Genomic DNA, 15,273 nt, shown 5'->3' with positions numbered 1-15,273 from the left:
GATTGTCGCCGATCGGCAAAAAACCGGAAGCCAAATCAATATAAAAACTAACTGCGTTGACTGGAGACATGATAGTTTCAGGATATTTTAAGGATTTTCGCTCCTCGATTGCGTCAACGCCGGGGAACTCAGAACATCGGCCTTGACAAGCACATTAGCTGAACGTAGCCATTGTTATATCACTACAGCTTTCAATCCTTATACACGTAACACGTACGCTCGCCTTGTCACTACCCATTTTTCAAAGGCCAAAAAGTACCACACGAAAAAAATTACGTCACAGCCGAAAGCGCAAATCGACGCGGCTATAATGATCGATCAAACTGTGCTTGATCGTACGCTCATATCGCTGAAGTGCTCTTACGTTACACACAGCTCGGTGCACAGATTGAAACGAAGAAAAAGAGATCTCGAATTCAAATTGCCGTGCCCAAAGGGTTGAGTTCTCTCAACTGCTACCGCTCAGTCACGCCCCTCCACATAAGAACACAAGGGGGGGGGACTCCAATGTCACTTCTGTCCCGTGAATGCCGATCGGACCAATAATTATCTCTGCCGGCTGTTTCTTCGGGTTCCTCAATGCAATGCTATGCGAACGTAAGAGCTGGCCGATGCTGCAGCTGCAGGCACGGCGCGGAAGGCAAGAACAAATTACACGCGCGAGGAGGAGGGGGGTACTGGCTGGTGGCTTTTTTGTCGGAAACAGTCCGATCGGGAAATCGTGCACTGTTCCAATACGGATTTGCCAAGTTAATCGTGCAAGCCCTCAAACATCCCCGGTGTATATGTGTACGAAGTGAGTCTCGATGAAACACGGTTGGACCTTCGACAAAAAGCGCCAACCAATTTTATCGTTACTGGTATCTAAGTGCTCCAACTGAAGCAAATGAACAGAAAGAGAAACGGAGCCCAACAAAAAAAAGGGGGAGGTTGTTACGAAGGGTATCGCGGAGGAGAACACGGCAGCGAAAACGATCCGATTATCGTGTTTTGCATTTGCAGGCGCCATTGTGCGACTCAGCGAGTGGCCTGAATGATGAAAAGTACTCGCAAAATCGAAACGCATCAAACACTCCTCGCTGCGACTCTGAGGATTATTACGCACGCCGTATGTGGGCTCCCTCGTGATTTCGACGGAGTATGCATAGAGGAGGATACTCTATGGGTACACAAGGGGTTATTCGGCCGAGTCAGCGGGAGGGAGGACGAAGGTGTGACAGACATCGAGTCGCATTTACAGAATACGATTTTGTACACGCATACCTCCTATCAGGGGGTTTATTAATGATCTCTCCCGCTCATAAACATATATGTGTATCCTTTTTCGCGCACCTTTCTCTCTTTGTACACGCGTATGCGTATTCTCGTTCGCAGCAGATACTCCTGTTCTTTTTTATTTTTTCCCTCCCCGTCCCACTCGAGGCACCGTATCGGTGAACGGCTGTTCTCTTTTTCTTCTTCTTTTTTTTCCTCTGCTTTGCTTTTGTTACTCTGCTACATTCGATCTGTCATGGAGTCGTTAATTGTCGGCGTGGACACGCACTTCTCGTTCGTTTGATATCTCTATAGGTCACGTTAACTCACTCCAACAGTTGCGTAAGGCTTTTTGTTTCTCATTTCTGATGCTGCTGTTTACATTACGTATTATATTAGCTTTGTACTTACTATTTACTTTTAAATGATGTAATTTTTTTTGTCTGTTTCGATGTAACTCTCATGGTTGGCGAGCTATGGTAAAAAGAGCTTGTTGTTACATATTTTTTTTCCACTGCTTCAACCACATTTTAAATAGACTACCCAACGGTTGCGGTCATTTTCCAGTAGGAACGCTAGTATCAACCATATACCGATAAACGATGCTCTCGGCAGTGCACAACAAGCTACGTTCACAGAGATGACTCACATTGTGCGTGTCTGCGTGATATTAGCGTACGTTATTCGCCATTGCCACACGCGTGCACATGCATGTATCTCTTGACCTCATTCATTGGCAGCACATACACATGCCTACTCTGTTATCCAATTCATTCAAACTATTCGCATATACCGAGAGAAAAACAAACGCAAAGATAATAATTAAACTCGCGGTTCTTGCGAAAACAAACGTGCTCATTTCTCGTAAAAATAATCTTCTCGGCCGCGCATTACTGAACGTTCCCTGTGTGACGCCCATCGCTCGATTCTTTTTTTTTTTTTTTTTTTTTTTTGCGCATGTATACTTATTGAAGCCGCAACCAGCTCGAGAGACACGTCTGCACCTGTTGTATACGCACATGCATCGCTCGCTGGTTTTTATCTGTATGCACCACACACGCCCGAGTAAACGTACGATTACCGGTTTTGAGCATCGCGTGCGCTTGGAGGGAATCGACTCGCTGCGACATTGACTTTTAAAGCAGCTCGATCGGAAAATCATTGCGTTTTCTTGTACGTACAGGCAATGAAAACAAGTGGCGATCTTAGACGAGGCGCTGCTCCGAGTTAATTCGCAAAGAGTCCATTAGCTCCCCTCGGACTGAGTCATACCGATTAGTGACGGGAAATACGTACAAATGGCGCCAAAACCATCGAGTCGCGTTATAAATTCGCCTCGTCTGTCAAAAGCTGCGTCCAACCAACTTACGTCTGTTCGTCTTACTGTAAAGTACACGTGAAACAGCGTAACATTTATCTCGCGTTTATCCCTTCCGTGGCGAGCAATTTATAAGCCGTTCTCCAAGCGATGAATGAGCCGTGCTCCAAATAGCCTGCCAATTAACGAAAAAAAAAAAATCACAGGCCTTGGGAGCCTCCTTTGTACTAATAGAGCCGAATCCGCGAGATGGAGGAGATTTTTCCAAGTGAAAGAGCGCCTAATCTCTTACGTATACAGAGACGGATCAATTTGAAAGCGCTCGTTCTCTCGTGCCTGGGGGGCGCTTGATCCATTGACCTCGAAAATGTAATCCGATAAATGATTTCTGCCGATCGACGTTCTCGAGGCCAGTATACGTCGTATCACGGCTGAATCGAAGCGTTGCCGGAAGAGCCGGTGATTTTTCGCCTCTTATCTACTTTGGGCATATACAGCATTTATGAGGCTATTTGGTTAAACGAGTTCGCGAGATAATGTCGAGAGTCGGTCTTTTTATCTGCTTTTTTCTCGGGCAGAGTGCGCCGTGGTGGTGCTCAGACCGCCGTACACTTGTGTATGGGAGATTGCCGTGGCTGCAGGCGTTGAGACCGCAACTTCATTTTATTTCTTTATTCGCGAGCTTCATTTATCCTACAATAAATGCAGAACATATACGCTTTTTTCGTGTTTTTTGGTACAACATTAAATGACAGATTTATTCTATTTCCGCCTTCATGATCGGAGCAAAATTTTTAGTAATTGTTGTTTTTTACTAGATCCCAAAAGTGTATAACTATCACACAATACACCGCATTACTCGTGTAATCCACTGGAGTCAAGCTGCTTTCGTTGCAAATTTTGTGTCCACGCGCAAGTACCTTTGTGTACACACTTTGGTTCTCGCGTGCAATTTTCGCTGACCGAGACGCAGGCGTGGAATGCGGAGCTGCGCATGGTATACATAATAAAACGTGTACACGGTACTTGTGCACCCCGCACACGAGGTACTGCACGTGCGCGCACTTTGGGTGTACAATGTACCGCGCTATGTTATAGGTACGGCTTACAAAGTCGTCGGCATCGGCGTTGACTCTGAGACGCTATTGTTAGTACAAACAACAACAACAACTACAACAGAGTGGATACGGTTAGTTTCAAATTGCAAGTCGGGATAATTGAATGGAAACACGAGAAGTAAGTTCAGAGGCGGGGGGAGAAAGGAGAGTTTGAAGTTCGAGGTGCCGCGGATTATTAGCAGTTTCGAGCTCAACGGGGAACTGTAATGACATGGTATTGCGTCGTGTAATGGCGCGCAAAATGTATTTTTCAACGAACAATTTTTTTTTCTCCAATAATACGTTTTCGTGAGCATGATTTAAAATAAAAAAAAGTCTACAAAAAGTACTTCATGGTTACGCAATGAAGCGTGACGAAGCGGGTCTGCTCATCGATGCATTTATGAGTGTGTATAGGCAGGCATGCGTCCGTTCGACAGAGCTATTCACTCGAGGAGAATGCGCCCTTATTTTCGGCTTTTCTTTGATCGTAGGCGTTGATTTCAAAATCCGGAAACCAAAACCCAGTACAGGGATGACATTGTACACGAAAGAAATGTTTCAAAGTAGTTTTCTGAATTAACTGCTGGTGGCGGCACTTTTTATGTTTTTTTTTTTTTTTTCCTTCCAACTCTTAAATGAAAGTTAAGAACGTTGTCCAAGTAGAAGTTGATTGACGCATGTTAACCAGAACCAAAACCTTTAAAAGTACATTTTTTCTATACAAATAATGTCAACCACGTCAATAATTGTTTTACAATGTCTTACTTCTCACACACATCATGATTACATTGTTTTTTTAGTGATGAACGCATCGTATATGCTCAATGTGTACCAAAGAGCGTGATATTTTTCATTAACTTCCTCCTAAATAATGTTAATACACCTCCTTGCGCACGAGTCTCCGATTCAGCTATCGATATTTCAAAGCAACTCTCCCATTGTTCCTTCGCCACGCAAATTACGTACATTTATCGCCGTCGCGCACTACTCATTATTTTCAAACAATTTTCCCTTCCGCACAATTTATCACGAACAAAAGCTTCGGCCTTTCTCGAACGCGCGCCATTGTACAAATTCGCGTTCTCAAGTTCCCTTCACGCATGTTTAAACTTCCTGTGCCCGTCTGCCCATTGTATATGTATGTACACCACGTAAGTATTGCAGTCCCAGCGGAACGAGGTAGAAGCCATTAGGCCCGAGCGCGAAAAATAATGAAAAAGTAGCCGAGCAGCACGGGACAAAAGGGCTGGGCTTCCGCGCAAGACGAGTCCTGCTCTCGTCTCTCAGAAAAGCCCGTACGGGCCATTAAAAGCCCACAATCGTCGCGTACGTATACGGTGGAGACTAGAATTTTCACCGAAGAATAGGCTCTTTGGGTCCCTGCTTGACAAAAGGCGCCTACCCGTGCTGCTGGCCGTATACATAAACACGGAGAGCTTCCTTTCTTTTCCAAAGGAGAGGGACACAAGTTGCGACACGTATATGCACTTCGCGCAAGGAAACTCGCGTTTGTTCCCGTGTGTTTTTCCTTTTTTTTTTCTTTTTCTTCCTCTGGTTCATATCGATGCGCTCGTAAAGTTGACGGAGAGCCCGGTATTGTTTGCCCTCACGGTCGAGGAGAAGCACAAATCGCTCGTTCGGTTCCGCGTGCGTGCGTTTCCGTGCGAATCGCGAGAGCTGGGCAGGGATATTTTGTGGCCGATAGCAAAAGAAAAGCAATGGGACTGTACAAAAGCGGGAACGTCTTGGTATGGCAGAGCTTGAAAACTCGATGTTATTGGAGGACCTGGAAATTATCGTCGGTTCACAATAATATGCATTAAATTACAGGATACCGAGACTTTTGAAAACTCATGCCTTGGAAAATAAGATCCAGTGGAATCATCCGGGATTTCCATGACCAACGATATTAGGTACACATGGTCTTAGGTAGTTTGTCCTTCCTAAATCACCGGATTGCAATGCCTTCGTCTCCTGTACAGTCAACGAGAGGGACGTGTAAGAAAAAAAAAAAAAGAAAAACAGGATGCACGCAGTATATAGTATCGCACGTCGAGGGTTTTGTTTCGATTACACATTTTCGGCTTGTTCCGTTTTTTTGCTTTTGCCTTCTCTTCTTCCCTCCTTTTTTTCTTTGCCGATATTACAAAAGGGCTTTATGTCAGGAGGCGAGGAGTATGAGGCGTGTGAGAGGCTTTTTAGTTGACTCACCCTACGTGCGGTATGTAAGGTTTGACGTATCACCTGATGATCGGCTGAAAAAAGTTACGCCCGATTAGAGACGAGCCGTATACTACCGGGAGGTCTTCGCTTGCCATATGTGGGGAAATTGTTTTTTTTTTTTTTTTTCTCATTTCTTCTTAATTATATATAAAATGAGGAAAAAATGTTTACATTTATTTTACATTACTACCATACGTACCAGAATTTGCTTCGACGATTTGCAACTTAACGTTTGAGTCAGATAATTTATGTTTTCACTAAAGTGTATTATTTTCAACATTTGTACAACTCAATAAAAACATCATAAAAATATCCGGATAAACAATTTTAAACTCCATTACCTTTATTATCGTTAAATATGCATCAAATCCGACCCTCTCAAGTTTCCTCACCCCAACTAAAATTTCTCCCCCTTAAGTTTTCCTCGTTGATTTCCAATTTTACGCATATCCCCTTTTTCTTTTCTTTACGCGTTCCCGCGTAACATTCCATTTCTCGTTTACTTACCACGAGGCGTGAGAATAGACCGTAGACGTCACGTAAAAAAGCCAAAATTTTTGATAGGTCATTTTTTACCCCGACGTTGCGTAATTTTTCTCGCCTACTTCGTATATCCAAAGGACTCTTTTTGTCGCTCGATTAATGGCGAGTTGTCAGCGCAGTGGCTCAGCTATGAGGTGGCTTTTGGTAGACCAAGAAAACTCCCATTTGGACGTATTGTAACGAGAAAGTGAGAACTGGAAGGAAAAATGGATTTTCGGGAACTTTTCCCTGCAAGCGATTCTACACTTTTGTGGCAGTTGCAGTCAACTCCCCAAAGTAATAAATTTAGTAAAAATAGAAACGGCTGCCCCTACCGAAGTCACATAAATCATATTTACTGTCACTTTGATATAATTTAATGAAAAATCGATAATTTTAATGTAATATTACTATAATCGTATGTACGTTAAATAATTGTTTTTAATAAACATTGCTCTGAAAGGTAACTTATATTTCTGCGTTTCACTTGTTTCAGACACTTCATACGAGAAGGCATGCAGAAGAGGCAGTGCTCCAGCCACTCCCGTCCTCGGAGCCCGGCCACTCGACGTCACCCCCAATCGCATTGTCGTAAGTACCTCGCTACAACCACCACACACGTACATAATACACACACACACACACAGTGTGTAGGCACTTCAGTTTAAAATTCTTTGCTGTCAAACTTTATACCGAGACAGCTGAGTGTTTCACTTAATATATGTATTCGTGGATCGCATCAGCGAGTTTTTAATTTAATTAAAATCATGTGCTATTTGTATCGAAAATTTTACAACTTTTCAATACACGATGTAATTTGAATAAATGTGTGTAGGTTCTGTATAGAATGCGATGCACGTCGGTCGGTGCAGTCTAATTGGCTGATTGATAAGTACAAAAAAAGTGTTTCATGAAACTCTGTAGATTCGAGACCAACGTGAGAAAAGGATATTACACCAAAAAAACTAAATGACCCTAACATGTTACTAAAATTTAGTACAGAGGTATCTTTTTTGGACTTGATCGTTAAATTTAAATTTTGAATGAATGGACTAATCAATCAAATTCCGCTGTCATCTCGATGAAGTTTATTTTTTTTCCAAATGAATTTCAAACAAAAATTTTCCAGCTCATGATTAATCAAAACTACGCATACATTATCTCGGTCCCAGAACTTTGCTCGAGTACGAAATGTAAAAAAAAATACGTCCCGACCCCTCTTTTGCGTCTATATACCCACCCTTCATTACCATACGCAAGCGCGTCCTCGCCACTATGCGGGCACTTACACGCACCTCATCTTAAAAATGTCCCGAAATCATTGCCACACAAAAGACAGGAGGAAACAAGAGGAAGAAAAAATAAATCGATCAAGATCCATACGTATATTTGTACGTGCACCCGGGAAACCTCCCCTGTTGGTGTAACCTCCGTAGCTGCAACTGCTTTGAACTTCCATAAAAACGCGAGCGAGACTCCCCGTCACATCGATCAGGCTCTCGCTCGATCGGCTTTGTGCGAATTCACCTGGAGAGAGCGCCCGAGTTTTCTCTCTCCTGCTCCCTTTAAACACGGACGAAGCGTGTGAAAGCAAGCTGAACTACAGGCAGCTGAGTAGACACGATGGACTGAAAAAAACAGAGAGAGAGAGAGAGAGACTTTGGACTCGTCAAGATTTTTCTGGGTGCTCTTCGATACGTGTATGCGTTGGAGATGCGTAACGGATAAGTGCGCGTATGTATATGTATATTGGACGAATGGTCATAATATTTAACGGGTCACTGATTTTTATTTTTTTGGGGGGATCATGTGTGTACGAGCGCTCGCGTGCCTCAAGATGCTGACCTTCCCATGTGAACTTGAATTTTTTTTGTTGCACCCGGTGGAATGACTAATGGTTGAGGAAGTTCGATGATCTTCCCTTGGGTGCCAAGCTTCGAGTATTACTCAGTTTATGAAATATAGAGCATATTATGCACAATGATGGTGATGTTCACACGAGTGGCATATCTAAAAAGACTATGATGAAGCTTGGACGCACAGTGCCAAAAAATTTATATCCAACGTAGCTCAAAACTACTTTATTAACATTCAAATGTTTTTTTTTTTAATTGTCTTTGAAGCTACATTGCTGTATTGATTTTTTGGTACTTTGATGATGAAGCTTCTTCATAAAGTTTTTTGTGAATGTAGTTTTTTAATTGAAGAAACAAAACCTGTCCGAAAACTACTTTACTTCAAAAAATAATTTCGAAAAATCATCCGAAAAGTGCAACCATCAGAATTACCATGACAAAAGAAAGGACGAAATAAATTACACTTGGCGAATGTAAGCACATTTTTTTTAGAAAAGTTGCTTTGAATAGTCGCAGTACCGGTCTAGCACTTTAATTTTTTCCTCGTACTATTTTTTTTTAAATTTTACTTTTACTTGACGAAAATTAAAAAAATTGGCACAGAATATAAAGGTAAATTTAGTAAATTTTTAAACTTTTTAAAAACAACGTCTAAAAAACTAATTTCATAGTCATAAAAGTCATAATCGTTAAAAATGATTGCTCATATGCACCACGAGCTCAAAATACTTAATTCCCATGGACACGCGACACTCCCTTGATACAGAGATCCTAATCAAGCTAATCGTTTATTATCAAGATAAAAAAGTCCTCGTACACCCCAGCGCGAATGGATCGAGCAGTCCTGTCATTATTCATACCTACATTCACGGCGCTGCACACAATGTACGCACGCCGGTACAAAAATCAGCGTCCTCCCCTTGCGGAACCGGTTGTCGAAAAAAAATTTTCACCTCGCACCTCCAGCACGCGCGTACCACAATACATGTGGATTACAGCGCATGGTAGCAAATAGGCGGAGCTCAACCATCATCATGATCATCATCATCATCGTTACTGTACAGTCAACGCAAACTGGTATCTTCCACTGCAGGTGATTTTTCTAAAACAAAATCACAGACAGAAAAATACTCGTTTTCTCTTTTTGTCCGCACTAGAGTATTCGGGAAAAATCCTTACAAGTTTTTTTTTGGCTCAAAAACCTACACACAAGCACAGGAGAGGGGTCGAGATCGATTACAACACAACGTGCACGTTGACAAACAAGCGGTCGCGTTGTATTACTTCACCGATGCTCCGTCACTCGCATTGTGGGACTCTTGCCGAGTGAAAAATCGCACGTGTCTTCTACCACTTCCCCTACATTTTTTTGAAAATTGGCTAGGTACGAGCCAAAAGCAATTGCTTCTATCAACCACACCGTGTACTGCAAGTGTCGGTGATGATACTAATGATTGATGTACTACCTAACAGTATGTGTGCGCGGTTACTTTATCACTTGTTAACTAATGAACACTCCCTCTTGTGGAAAAGGGGTGACGAGGGTGACAACTTCCATACAAGCTGATCGATCACGTGATATCATCGAGGATATTTATCACGGTTGCAACATAATTTCGCTGCAACGATGTGACGTTTATGTGAAAAAAAAGCTCTTTGTAAAATTTTAGAGCTCTTTCTGTGGTGCCATCATCACCACCATCACACTCGAGAACCACGAAAGCTCGCTAATTTCGCGAAACTGCCTAATTTCCATTTGATTGGAAACTAGGGAGGGAGAAGGAGCATCCGCCCCAAGATCCCCCCGTCCGTTCATCGCATCTTTTCCGGCGCAGCTTTTCGAGGAGCTTATATATACATGCATATACCTACACCAGAGCTTGGTGCACTTCGAGGGTATCTGGTTGTTGAATATTCAGGAGCTCAGAGAGAGAGAGAGAGGAGCGAAGGGTTCGTTGTACTCGGGAGGGAGGTCTTTTCGGTCGATACACCCTCTCGCTCGCGCACGCCTGCTCGAGCTTTAATTAGAGCACGACGACGACAGCGTTCGACGCCGGGGTGGATCTCTCGACTCTCTTTCTCTTTTCTCTCCCCTAATAGAGCGCATGGAGAAACGACGCGCCGCTTCAGTCATCGGTCGGAGTTTGCTCTGTCCGTATAGGACACGGAGCGCTTTTCTCTTTCTGAATGTACCGAGGTGCTGATTGGCTTTCTGTTTTTCCTCATGCATCGACTCTGGTGTACTTACTTTTTTTTTTTCCATTTGAATTCGGAACAAAGCTGCTTTTACGAGTGCGTGGCTGTGGTGTCACGAGTCAACTAGAAGGCTGATTGTCTTCCTAACGAGGTAAATCAATTGAATCTTTTACTTTCTCTCGATTTATCGTTGCATGGGCACGTAAAATCCAAAAATTAATTTCATTTCCAAATCGTCTGTGACCATGACAGTGGTGGCGAGCCAAAAATACTTTGTGTGTATGTGTTATTTTCACTGCGAATAACTTTCCCACGTGGCATGGATACATATACAGGATTACATCGATCGTGGATTATGTTGCCAGTCGGAGTCTGAAGTATGAAATATTACGGGTCTCATTGTTGCTTGAGACATTAGTTCCGTCGCGTCTCCCGTTTCCGCGAGGATTAATCGCCGTATCAGATCCAGTCGCAAAGAAACGTCCAAGTTTTCCCTCTGCTGCAGGCCTTTCTCTACGGATTAACCGTTTCCCCTTTGTGCGCTTGCGTCTCCTTATCCCGCCTAGAAACAAGAGCCGTGCGCCCGGCTTTTCTTTTGTTTGCTTTTGAATGCGCGCGAAAAGCCCAAGCTTGAAAAGTGAAACCTTTGGAAACTCGCTTGTTTTTTTTAAGCTTATTTTCTTTTTTGGAGTCATCTGTTAAGTAGCGTTGCATGGTAGCGCAAGATAAGCGCCACCGAGACCCAAACATTTAACAGCCCCCAAAATGGCGATTCAATGTCAGAACCCATCACAGTTTACACCCACTGGAACAACAATTGCACCGCTCGAAAAAGGGGAGAAAAAAAAGGGAACGAAACTCTCATAGAAAATTGTGTAGAGGAAACAGCAGAAGTGCCGATGCTTTTCCGGGAGGCCGCATCGCCGGAAGTGCATTCTTTCGCTTCCTGCCAACCATCGATCTCCACCTCTCTCTTTTTTTGTAAAAAAAAAATAAAAAAAAAAAAAAAAAAAAAATGGCAAGTCTTACGGAATCATTGGACGCCGGATCACGAGTTTCGTCGCGAGACGGATAAAAACCGCCCGCCGGAAATCACCTCCTCCGCACGCGTGCAGGACTCTAAACACGACACGCGCAGGTGCTCTTCCTCCTTTTTTTTTCTCTCGTACTCGAAAGCTCAGCCCTTCCCCTTTGTCAGCGACGTGACATCACTCAGTTGTTGTTCTGCTTCCCGTGTTTGTTTCTCTTTACTGTGCCAAAAAAATATTTTTTTTTCCTGGAAGCACTGGATGCGGTAATTTAAATTTTACTACGCAACAGGGGTATGTAATTTGCGCGTGACGTATTGTTCGCCGGAAAAGTGCGCCTGTAGTTTTTAATTATGCCCATGGGCGTACGATGAATAATTCATTGTTCGTCGTATTGTGTGGCTGTAAGGATCGTGGTATTATCAAAGTACAGTGATGATTGCCAATGTTTTGGTCTTTTTCCTCCCACGTGTGATTAAAAGGACCAATGAATTAGTGTAGACGAAGAAACATTTTTTAGCCCAAATTACCACGATTTTAAATAAAAAATTTGACAGTCATATTAACTATGTGTAATATTATCATAAAGTTTCTCATAGTACGAGTACATGAGTACATACATCCACTTTCCTAACAAATGAGAAAAAGAATATTGCCATACTCTCAGTGTAGGAGCATGAAACTCTGTTGGCGGAAAAAAAAATTCCATCACGAGCCGATGTACACGTGAATAAAATTCGATCGCAATGCTTGTGTAACATAGAGCAGGCAAGAGTGAATAAAAATTTCAGACGCATTCGATTGCTGATAGAACTCGGCTAAATAAATGACCAAGAGCGCAGAGAACTCCTCACCCCCCTCCTCTCGAGGTGCAGGCAGGTACATATAGAAAATGGGAGTTTCGTTCTCTGTGTGTGTGTATATGCGCCCGCAGTAGTCAAGAAAAGAAAATATCGATCGCTACCACTATATATGCTGTACACACCACATTGGTGCTACTGCAGCTCCCAAAGACCCCTTATATTCTCGTGGCGGCGACGAAATATCGCGGATTCCGTTTCACCCTGCATGTACATATACACTTACAGTTTAGAATATTCCCCAAGGCCACTGTAAAATTGATAGTTGTTGCACCGAAGTACTTACTTATATTTTCTCCTGTTGAATTGCTGATTTCCGTATGGAGGTATAATACAAGATTAACGGATGAGATTTTCAGTCTCGACAGTATAATATCTATTTTTGACGTTTCCATATTTATCTGGGAGCGATGACTCGAGCGAGCGTCTGTAAATTATCGAGTGGACGTCAGAATGGCTAATGCGCCGCTATGGTCGACAATATGTCTTTAATACTGAAAAACTTCAAGTTTAAAACTCTTAAAAACTAATGGATAATGTAGTCCAAGTTGTATTTAAATCATAAGCGTGATTGTGCTCAATCGCCTTTCTTAACGTTATTGTTCCCGGGGGGGCAAACTACTCAATCGTTTGGAAAATATTTTGACTCCGTAAATGACTCTAAAATGACAGTCCCTGCTTTTGAAATTTTTTTTTTTTTTTTTTTTTTTTAATGAATACTAAGGGGCAGTTCTATTGTAGCGAGCAGTCAAAAGCTACACATTAGTGCGCACGAGTGAGGTCGGCCTAATCGCTGCAAAATCGAGATGGATATACGTTAACGGTTGACGAGCACGAGGACGATTGTGGTGACAAAAAATAGAAGAAGGAGATGGGAGGCGCGAAAGGGTCGCCGAGAGACAAAGGTGCGCCTCTGCAGCCGAACTGGTTCTTACGATACCTTTTCGCCCAACGAACTTTGAGATGCCAACAGTATACGGTCTCCTTGTCAGAAATTTGCGCAGCCGTTGCGCAAAATCGTAAGGGGAAGACGACAACAGTCGACTTACAAATACTTTTATAGATGTAGTATAGGTACACGGAGTTAGGGGTGACCTGTGTTTTCGTAGCTCAATCGATCAATGTATAATGCCATGATTACAAAGAGATAAAAACTAATTTAATTATTGAAAGCTAAAAACGAAGATTACCACTCAGTACAAAGAAAAGAATGTTTAAAATTTTTTAAGTATTTTTTTCAGTTTGCCAAACTACTTACTGCATATTTGGATATTGTCAATTACAGAAAGAGAGAAATAATTTTTTTCAATCGTTTTTTCATTTGATTTTAACTCTACAAGGATTATTTTATTCCTGCCATGATTTAATATAAATTTGTTCATAAGAATTCTTTTCAAATATCCAACGTGTAAAATTTTTAAATTTACCTATGCAAAAATCAAAGTAAGTCTTGTTTATTTATTAAATTATCTGGATGATCGATGTACGACAATTTTTTCCCTCTTGAGGTGTTGATTTTGTTTACTAATAAAAGTTTAAAAAAAAAAAAAATAGTTCATCTGAATAAATTAAATTTCGAATCATTAGAAATTTTATATGCCACGAAAAGCTAACACGTCAGTTTACAATGATGTGCAACATAACGTAGGGTATTGCAAATTTGTGCATTTTGCAAAACAAGGGCTGATTGTTAAAGTTATTGTCAAACTAAATTGTTAACACAAATTTTATTGATCCACCAGAGTAGTGTAAAGAAAAAAAGTTCAAATAAAGGCAGTTTACTCGTAGAAAATGGTCATAAATAAAAACATCTTTGCCGCAAAATTATTCGCTTTGTTTCGAGGTAAGCCCTTTGGTTGTTTATTTGTAAATTTTCTTGCAAAAAAATTTATTGACGACCGTGACAGGACTCGAACCTGCAATCTTCGGATCCGAAGTCCGACGCCTTATCCATTAGGCCACACGGTCAGCTGAGAGAGGATGCTCACGGCTGTGAGCACAGAGACGTCAAACTTTTTCGGTGAAATTTTTTTAAGAACCTTTTACTCATTTAAACAATTTGGTATTATTTTTATCCAAAAAATTGCAACTGCGATTGATTACTGATTGAATAATACATTATTTAAAAGTATAAATAAATAAAAAGAAAGATCGCTGCGTTACCGGCCTCCGATCGTTCGTTGTGAGGCGCAAGCTCGTACACATATATAAGCATCCATATGACTCATCGTTTACCAGCCGCGTTTTAAAATATTCAACGCACGATATTGTATACAAACTACAATAAAATTCACTTTGGAAATCAACATTTTTTTTAGGGAAAATTAATAAAGAACCATTTTTTTATTCTTGTAAATTATTAACCTTTCAAATATTTAATTTTTTTTTGTAACAATTTCTAATCACAATCAAATCCACTGGCCGTCTAACTAAACAAACTGTACCGACGAACGAACAATTATGCAAATCACAGCGCACTCACAGGCCTCGGTTCGATAAATTGAGCGCCGTAAGGCCAGCCCCTATCCAACTTTCATGCTTAGGCCCCGTGTTGAAATTTCTCGAAAATCTCCTATCGAGTCGCTCGAAAAACCAAAGTCACCCTGTTTTGTCGTAATGTACTTTCGACGCTACAGGCACCTCCCCTCCTCGAGATTTCGATCGACAACAACCTCCTTCTTCAATACAGTTCTTTTCATTCGTCTCTCCGTACCACCTCTCGTGATGATTACACAAATATACTGTATTGGTACGTACGACGTACATATATTATATGCACGTATGTGCATATGTGTTTATATGCCCGACCCCGATTCAGACGAGCAGATAATACGTACGTACTCGTACCCTGAAAAAATAATTTAGTTAAATCAAACAACCATTTGTCAGTGTTGTTTCAAGCACACACGTTTATTT

General features: G+C 41.7%; 1 protein-coding gene and 1 non-coding gene across 4 annotated transcripts in view; one reads left to right on the top strand and one right to left on the bottom strand.

Moving 5' to 3' along the window:
* raskol (Ras GTPase-activating protein raskol) overlaps window positions 1-15,273 on the top strand; it is a 75,712-nt gene that overhangs the window by 46,838 nt on the left and 13,601 nt on the right. For all 3 annotated transcript variants that reach the window (XM_089593930.1, XM_089593936.1, XM_014358661.3), the window contains exon 2: window positions 6,914-7,008. In XM_089593930.1, coding sequence (XP_089450056.1) covers window positions 6,914-7,008 — 95 coding nt within the window. The remainder of the gene's footprint in view (window positions 1-6,913; window positions 7,009-15,273) is intronic.
* Window positions 14,253-14,325, bottom strand: TRNAR-UCG (transfer RNA arginine (anticodon UCG)). Its single transcript has one exon. It is a non-coding gene; the product is annotated as a tRNA-Arg (tRNA).

Source organism: Copidosoma floridanum, unplaced genomic scaffold, assembly GCF_036245765.1.
Source record: "Copidosoma floridanum isolate Cflo_tuat_1 unplaced genomic scaffold, Cflo_Japanese_pri ptg000001l, whole genome shotgun sequence".
NCBI lineage: Eukaryota > Metazoa > Arthropoda > Insecta > Hymenoptera > Encyrtidae > Copidosoma > Copidosoma floridanum.
The sequence above is the reverse complement of the archived record's forward strand: the minus strand, read 5'-3'. Positions and strand labels throughout refer to the sequence as shown.